Raw genomic sequence first — 9,078 nt, 5'->3', positions numbered from 1 at the left:
GCATTATTATTTTCTGGCCGAGGGAGACGAGAAGCACGTAATTTTTAATTGATTTATTTATTTGGAGGACATTAATTCTCGGTCTGAGGCTGATTTTTCAAACCGTTTGCAAAGCGCGGCTCCATTGTTCGCCCGGAGCGCAGGCCCCGCCCCCTGCTTTGTGTGCGGCGCGCGGATTGGCCAGCGCGCGCGGGGGCCGCGTCAGCGCCCGCGAGCCCATTCATCTGTGCACTTGGGCGTTGGACCCCGCATCTTATTAGCAACCAGGGAGATTTCTCCATTTTCCTCTTGTCTACAGTGCGGCTACAAATCTGGGATTTTTTTTATTACTTCTTTTTTTTAAAAAACTGCACTTGGGCTCCTTTTTTGTGCTCGACTTTTCCACCTTTTTCCCTCCTTCCTGCGCTGCTGCTTTTTGATCTCTTCGACTAAAAATTTTTTATCCGGAGTGTGTTTAATCGGGTCTCTTCTGTCCTCCTCGTCACCCCCACCCCCTCCCTCCGGTGTGTGTGCCGCCGCCGCTGTTGCTGCTGCCGCCGCCGCTGCTGCTCGCCCCGTCGTTACACCAACCCAAGGCTCTTTGTTTCCTCTCTTGGATCTGTTGAGTTTCTTTGTTGAAGAAGCCAGCATGGGTGCACAGTTCTCCAAGACCGCAGCGAAGGGAGAAGCCGCCGCCGAGAGGCCCGGGGAGGCGGCTGTGGCCTCGTCGCCTTCCAAAGCAAATGGGCAGGTAAATTCTACCTGTGGTTCTGGGCATTTCTTGGGTGTCTTTCTCCAATCTGGACGCCTCGCCTTCCCTCTGGTCGCGCCCGAGATGCATTCCGGGGAGGGGAGCGTGGCCAGATCCTAGTCTGAAAGTTGAATGGGTAACGATAGCCTAAATTGTCAATTTTTCATAGGAACCAAAGGAGTGGTTCCTAAGGATCCTGGCGAATTCTTGAGTAGACCGGAGGAAGAGTGATAAATCCTCTAAAATGGCGTGGTTTGGAAATTGGCTGAACGTGACTAGTTAGATGCACCCCCCCCCAACGCCCCTCCAGGTTGCATTTGCATTTGGGGCCACAGCAGTGTTTGGGTGGCTCACGTATTTATTGTCGAGATTGGGTCGTCTTTGAGATTTCTGGTGTGGTTGTGTGTGTGCGCGCGCGTGTGTGTATGTGGGTAGGAAGGGGGGAGCCAACGCGGATGGCGGTGGAGAAAGGCAAGCAGAGAGAGAAGGCTTGTCTTATTGTATCCAGAGGCAGTATGCCTCGGGTTTCTTGGAAAGGTGGCTGGTTAGAGCTGGACAGGCAGCTTTTCCAAGTGCCTTTCCGATGGCCCTCCCCCCCCTTTGGTAGCTGTGTAATTACACACCCATATGACTTTTTAAATGCTATCCTGGTGTGGTGGGAATACTCAGTAGGTTTTTGAAGACGCTTTCCTGCGTACCAAGAGGGGAGCAGTTTTGGTGTTTTGGTCTGGACCGTTCCTGTGAGTGGCACCTCGGCCACCCTCGAGGATTGCCCTAGTGCTGCTGCGACCCAGGCAGAGAGCCATGGTTGGGTGGGCTCAAGAGGTCGGCCATGGGTGGCTGCTTCCCAAACACCGGGCACCCACCACGCCTCTTTTCCTAGAGGAAAAAAAAAAAAAGGCCTGCTCTAAACCTACTGGGGCAAGACGTGCTCTGTCGAGAGGCTTTAAGCCCGTTAAAAATGCAAAAAGAAGCTGCCCGGCGCACCCCGATTTGCAGAATTATGGGCGAAGGTGGGCGTGGAAGCAGAGGCCAGACTTCAGACATAATGGGTTTTCCCCAGCCCTGCTGGTTGCCGAGCCTCGGAGAGGCCGACCCGGGGCAGCCACCTGAGCTTTGTTTGCGGACTCCGGGGCTGCGCGATCCCCGGCTCGGGGCGCCTCGGCCTGCGGGCAGGGCCCGGCTAGGCAGGGCGGGTGGCCCCGCCCCTGAGCGCCCGCCCGCCCGCCGCCCGCGCCCCGCCCGCTCCGCGCGGTGGAGGAGCAGCGCCCCTGCCGGCGCCATCCGGGGACGCGCCTGCCCCGAGAGCTCGAGTTGCTGGAGGCGGAGGGAAGGGTAGCCTGATGCAGAGCATGGGCCCCATCCGAAGGCCTCGGAATGTGGGCGACTTCTGTCCACTCCCCGGCCGCCGGGCACGTGCGGTCGAGCGGCCCGGTCCCTTCCTAAGCTGGCCCCGGGTGGGGCGGGGACGGCACTGTCGGTCGCTCGGAGGACGCCCGGTCTTTTTTTTCCCCTGCCCTGTAGGAGAATGGCCACGTAAAAGTGAACGGGGACGCGTCGCCCGCCGCCGCCGAGCCGGGCGCCAAGGAGGAGCTGCAGGCCAACGGCAGCGCCCCGGCCGCCGACAAGGAGGAGCCTGCGAGCGGCGGCGCCGCGACCCCGCCGCGGCCGATATGATGAGGCCGCCGCGGCCCCCGGAGCCGGGCGCCGCCACGGCCGACAAGGAGGCTGCCGAGGCCGAGCCCGCCGAGCCTGGCTCCCCCTCCGCGGAGACCGAGGGCGCGTCCGCCTCCTCCACGTCGTCCCCCAAGGCGGAGGACGGGGCCGCGCCGTCTCCCAGCAGCGAGACCCCGAAAAAAAAGAAGCGCTTTTCCTTCAAGAAGTCCTTCAAGCTAAGCGGCTTCTCCTTCAAGAAGAGCAAGAAGGAGGCGGGCGAGGGCGCTGAGGCGGAAGGCGCGACCGCCGACGGCGCCAAGGACGAGGCCGCAGCTGCAGCCGGCGGCGACGCGGCCGCGGCCCCGGGGGAGCAGGCGGGCGGGGCGGGCGCCGAGGGCGCGGAGGGCGGAGAGTCCCGGGAGGCCGAGGCGGCCGAGCCCGAGCAGCCGGAGCAGCCTGAGCAGCCCGCGGCGGAAGAGCCAAAGGCCGAGGAGCCGTCGGAGGCCGTGGGGGAGAAGGCCGAGGAGCCCGCGCCGGGCGCCACCGCAGATGACGCGCCCTCCGCTGCGGGGCCCGAGCAGGAGGCGCCCGCCGCCACCGACGAGCCCGCGGCGTCCGCAGCTCCCGCCGCGTCACCGGAGCCGCAGCCCGAGTGCAGTCCGGAGGCGCCCCCCGCGCCGGTGGCCGAGTAAGCTCCGGGCGCCCTCTTGTAATTCAAGAACTTTTCCCCCCAAGTTTGTTTGTTGGAGTGGTGCCAGGTACTGGTTTTGGAGAACTTGTCTACAACCAGGGATTGATTTTAAAGATTTTTTTTTTTAATTTTACATTTTTTTTTTAAAGCAGCAAATTTTGTTTTCTTTTAAAGCCCCCTTCCCCACAGATCCCATCTCAAATCATTGTTACCACCATTCCGACAGGCCGAGGACGGTTTAGACAGCTTCCTCTGCCTTCTTTTGTTTTTGTTTTTGTTTTTTTTTTTCTTTACTTTTACTCTTTTTTTTTTGCATCAGTATTAATGTTTTTTGCATACTTTGCATCTTTATTAAAAAAATGTAAACTTTCTTTGTCAAATCTATGGACGTGCCCATATATGAAGGAGATGGGTGGGTCAAAAAGGAATATCAAATGAAGTGATAGGGGCCACTATGGGAAATTGAAACAGTGCATAACATTGCCAAGATAATATGCCACTAAAAACGACGGTGTAAAGGCTTAGGGGTTTCCTTCTTTCCTTTTTTTTTTTTTTTTTAAAGAAAGTTATTACGATGTATTTTGTGAGGCAGGTTTACAACACTACACGTTTTTGAATAAGAAGGAAAAGAAAAGAATTAAAAACACCAATACCCAGATTTAAAAAAAAAAAAAGATCATAGTCTTAGGAGTTCATCTAAACCATAGGAACTTCCTGCTTATCTCATGTTAGCTGTACCAGTCAGTAATTATGTAGAACTACAAGTTGTATAGGCTTTATTGTTTATTGCTGGTTTATGACCTTAATAAAGTGTAATTATGTATTACCAGCAGGGTGTTTTTAACTGTGATTATTGTATAAAAACAAATCTTGATATCCTTCAGAAGCACATGAAGTTTGCAAGTCTCCACCCTGCCCATCTTTTTGTAAAACTGCAGTCATCTTGGACCTTTTAAACACAAATTTTAAACCCAACCAAGCTGTGATACGTGGAATGGTTACTGTTTATACTGTGGTATGTTTTTTTTTTTTTCTTTTTTTTTTTGATTACAGCAGACAATGCTTTCTTTTCCAGTTGTCTTTGAGAATAAAGGAAAAACAAACCTTCAGATGCAGTGGTTTTGCGTAGCACCTCGTCTCTCGTGTTTTGTAAATACTGGAGGATCTTTGACCAATTTGACATAGAGCTGGAATGTAACGTTGCTTACAAACATTGCTATTCAACTCCTGCTTAAGGTGTTCTAATTTTCTGTGAGCACACTAAAAGCAAAAAATAAATGTGAATAAAATGTACAAATTTGTTGTGTTTTTTTATGTTCTGAGGCTGACTTCTAGGTCTTAGGTTAACTTTTAGGGAGGCCTTGCATGCCATCAAAAGTACATTTGGCTGTGGTTTTTGATAAGAAGTTTTCAAGCTCTGGAATTCATAATCAGTGTCAAATTACGTATGTGGGAAGATCTTATACTGTGTCGATTGTTATCATTTATCTGCTTTTAGTTTGCATTTAAAGCTGAAAATTACTTTTACTGTAGTTATGTAGCATGCCAAATTAAGCCACTTAAGACAGAAGTGGCTGGACCCTAAGACTATTTCATAAACTGTTTTCTTGTCATTGCAGGTCCAGAAGCAAGAGTGTTGAGTTCAGACTGCACATAAGTCATGAAACGATGGCCAAACATGTTTAAATGTTGATGGTTTATATGGTATAAGCCTTAGCGTTTGGCTCACTTCCAAATTATTGTCGAAATGTGCTATACTTTTACGGACAGGTTTCTATAAGGAAGTAATGGTGTTCAATGGACATATTGTTAGTTTTGGACCATTAGCATAGCTTCGAGCTTTTTTTTTTCTTTTGAATCAAAGTGTTAGCATCTTGTTACTCAAATGAAAAGATAATCCTTTATATATTAATCCTTACTAGTTTACTTTCTGCTTATTTTCCAGCTCATAACTGGATTTTTTTTTTTTTTTACTGGACCCTAAACTGATTTTTTTTTTTTAACTATTGCTTTATTAAATGCAAATTAGTCCACCTGTTATGACTTGAGCAGAGTGCAGGGTGGAGTTCAGGGTAAAGTTGAGCCACATCTGTGGTGGCCTCTCAATATTCCATCATATTAAGGAAGAATAACAGCATTAGCTTTTGGATAATGCTCCCTAATTGAAATAATGGATCAGAACTAATGGTTCCTTTCCTTTCTAAACAGTCTCCCTGCTAATGATACCAAGTAACATTTGAAAGAGTAAACTTGATCCTGAGTTTCTTGAGTTCTTGGAAGATTAAAGTCAAACCTGGTAACCAAAGGACTGATTTGTGGGTCTTTCCCACTTTAACCAACTTGTTCGAAAACCCCTAGTTGGCCAAATATGGTGCCTGGTATGTAGTAGCACTCAACTGAAATGGGTTTTTAAAAAAGAAAAAAAATAACTCCTGAACTGAGTAGTTAAAAATACTGTGTAGAAAAGTATTCTATATTGCTAGGTTTGTTCTTTTAACAGCTGAGATTTATTAAGATGCATTATTTTGATTTTAATCACTGCCTAAAAACACTTTGGGTGGTACTGATGGAGTGGTGGATTTTCCTCCAAATGGCTAAATGCAATTTGACATACTTTTCATCCAAAGTTTTGTACATCCTGTTGTTTTCTAATGGAAAAAAAAATGTTAATATGGCTTTTTTGTACTACTAAAAATAGCTTTGAGATTAAGGAAAATAAATAACTCTTGTACAGTTCAGAATCGTGTTATTAAGTCTGTATTGGCAGTGTGTACAGTGACATTTGCTGTGGTTATGAACACTTATCTGGATTATAAAAAGCATTTGGTCCAATTCCTATTTCTTGTAAAATAAAGTTTTACCAGTTGATATAATCGAGCCTGCTAAAGTAGGATTTTACTTTTTCATTCAAGTTTTCGAGAAAAATAAGTGTTAAAGTCGTTACTATCACTCAGTGGAGGATCTAGAGATGTGCCTGAGAGTGTACTAAGGATGTGAAACCTTACTCACTTGAGTTATTGGCTGAGGCAAAACTTAGCAAACCATGTTTTTTTCCGACTGGATACAAATGGATACAAACTGAGCCTTGGGGATCAGGTTGAGAAGTTGGGGCACAATGCTTTCTGAACTCTTGTGTTAGTTTAGTTCCTTGAGACAGGCTCATGGTATCATTCAGGTTAGTCTTGACCTGGCAACCCTCCTGCCTGTGCTACTCCTAGCACAGTAGTGTGCCACCAAGCACAGCTGATCTCTAAGTAGATCCTTTAGGAGTTGGTTGGAGTGGAGAGTACGTAATTAAATATAACTGTACTGTGCGCATGCTAAACATCGGCTAAATATGTGGGCTGTTATATTCCACTTTTTTATTGGCTATTTACATTTCAAATGTTACCCCCTTTCGTATTCCACCTTTTTAAAAGAATCACGATAAATTGAACATCTTCCCTTCTCTGCTTCCCAGCCAGGTGATGGTTCTCAAAGTAAGGTGTAGCGAACAAATCCTCAAACCTTCCAGTTCTACCTGGGGATTTGAGTTGCAGATTTTTCAAGAATGCCACTGAAAATGAGAGGGAAGGAGACCGTGTGGATATTAAAGTATGAAATAAGGGCATAATTGATTAAAACCAATGGGATTACCTCTTTCCTTCCAGTTCACCTTTACTCAAGTTACAGGAGAAGCATGAATCATAAAATCGGCCTTCACAGCTGCATAAGTTTGCGGCTTTTGTTTTGTTTTAGTTGTAGGGAGGTCAGGGCAGAATTGGAGCAATTTTCATCTATGATTAATTCACCCCCAAAGGGCTTTTTGAAATCCTCTTCCCAGGACACAGTTTGGAGACATTTCGTTTTTTATACTCATGGCTCTTGTCATCCAAATGGTAATTCCTGGTTTGAGCTGCCTAATGAACTAACAGCTTTCCTCCCGAATGGAAGACTTAGAATCATTTGGGAAACTATTTTGGATGATCACTTTTTCTATGACGAAGCTTTAAAAATATTTAGGATTGTAGAAGCATCTAGTAAGTAGTTCAGGCCTCTACCCCCTCCCCAAATAGAATTCATTGCATATCTCTTTTGTTTGTGGTTGTTATTTTGGTTCGGTTTGATTTTTATTTTTCAAGATAGGGTTTCTCTGTGTAGCCCTGATTGTCCTAGAACGCAATCTGTAGACCAGGCTAAGCTTAAATTCAGAGTCCCCTAACTCAAAGGGATGTGGTTAAAGGCATGCCCCACCTCTGCTGGCTCATTTGCATATCTTAACTTTCATTTTGGAGAAGTACTCACACTCTGAACTTCATGACCCTGTATTTGAAATGTAAAGAGCCACCCTTTTACACATACTTATTGACCCCCATGCTCAAAAGCAAGACGGCTAGCACTCTGTGGAATTTGGAGGTAATTATAGGTTCTAACGCCACATTACAGCGATAGCAGCCTTCAAGCACCACAATATGAGAATACCACGTAATCATTTTGTTTCTGTCCTTGAGAGGGTAAATGGAGTTGAAATACCACAGCAAAATGGCGCGGTATGCTCCTGGACATACAAGGAGGAAAACGAAGTAAAATCATCTTTAGAGAAAACAATTTTAGGCTGAAGGATTCTGTTGAAAGATTCAGTTACTGAGGCACCTTATGTGTTGTCTACATTGTGCTTAGCAATACTGGACCGAGTTGAGCACATTCAAGAAAGCAGGAGTCTCACCAATCCTTTCTGGTGGCAAGGTATCCTAGAACTCTGTACACTCAGGGTGGAATTCAGGAATGCCAAGGAATTGGGTTTTTACTCCTTTAAAGGCATGCTAGAATCTTGACTCCCTACTCTTCCTCACATGGCTCTCCCTCAGCCCATTTCTCCAAAAACGGAATCCAGTCGCCCCGATGCGCCAACGTGAAACAAAATACCCCTCACTTCCTGTAGATAATAAAAATCTCAGTACACTCAATTTTAATTTCCAGATCTAAGCAATTCTCAAAGGTTCCGTGGACGGTATTAGAAAGTACCTTAGAAGGGCAGCGATGATGGGCTAACTTGGAGAATTTAAGGTTTCCTGTTCCTCATGTTTCTTCTGCCAAAAAAGAGGTTAACCTTGGTATACAAGGGCTCTACATGCACAGATTCAACAAACAGGACTTAAAATAATTTGGAAAATGTTTATGTATATATCATCTGTGGACATCTTTCTGTACTCCTTAAAAAATGCAGTGTAACAAAGCACTTACACTGTACCAGGTATTACAAGTAATATGGAAAAGATTTCATCAGCCTGTGTGTGTGTGTGTTTGTATGTGTGTGAGTGTGTGAGTGTGAGTGTGTGTGTGAATGTGTGTGTTTGTGTGTGAGTGTGTGTTGTGTGTGTGTGTGTTGTGTGTGTGTGTGTGTGTGTGTGTGTGTGCGTGGTTATATACAGGTGCTACTCTGTTTTCTATAAGGAATTTGAGTATACTTAGATTTTGTCACTTGCAGGAAGTGAGGGAGATTTATGCATAAAATTAGCATAGCCTTATCTTTTGGTTTATGTATTTTAATTAATTTTTTGGTGTTCAATGTGGAGAAGTCTTTTATGGTATAATTTCAGATAAATGATATACATGACATTTTTCTTACCCTTTAATAACTGTAATGTAATTATATTTAAATGTTACCCAAATTCATCAACATAACGCCTTCTTGTGTATACTAAGAAAAATGAAATGTACAAGCCCTGGGAGCAATCACAGGCCTCATGTATGTTGGATACGGTGAGGCAGCATACTGGTTTTCTCTCTTCTTTTTATTGGATATTTTTTATTTACATTCCAAATGTTATTCCATTTCCCTCTTTCCCATCCATAACCCCCCTATACCATCCACCCTCCCCCTTCTTCTATGAGAATGTTCCCCCTCCCCAACCACTCCCTTTCTGGCCCTGATATTCCCCTACACTGGGGTGGGGGCATCCAACCTCGTCAGGATCAAGGGCTTCTCCTCCCATTGGTGCCCAACAAGGCCATGCTCTGC

General features: G+C 46.1%; 1 protein-coding gene across 1 annotated transcript; it reads left to right on the top strand.

The window, feature by feature from the left end:
• The first annotated feature begins 206 nt into the window (after positions 1-206).
• Marcks (myristoylated alanine rich protein kinase C substrate) lies at positions 207-5,950 on the top strand. The gene is given in 3 exon segments (XM_032888486.1): positions 207-730; positions 2,255-2,390; positions 2,393-5,950. Coding segments are annotated over 3 exon segments (924 nt in total). The 5' UTR covers positions 207-628; the 3' UTR covers positions 3,079-5,950.
• The last annotated feature ends 3,128 nt before the right edge of the window (positions 5,951-9,078 follow it).

The sequence above is a fragment of the Rattus rattus genome, chromosome 18 (assembly GCF_011064425.1).
Source record: "Rattus rattus isolate New Zealand chromosome 18, Rrattus_CSIRO_v1, whole genome shotgun sequence".
NCBI lineage: Eukaryota > Metazoa > Chordata > Mammalia > Rodentia > Muridae > Rattus > Rattus rattus.
Note: the sequence above shows the minus strand (reverse complement) of the source record. Positions and strands in the feature narration are given on the sequence as shown.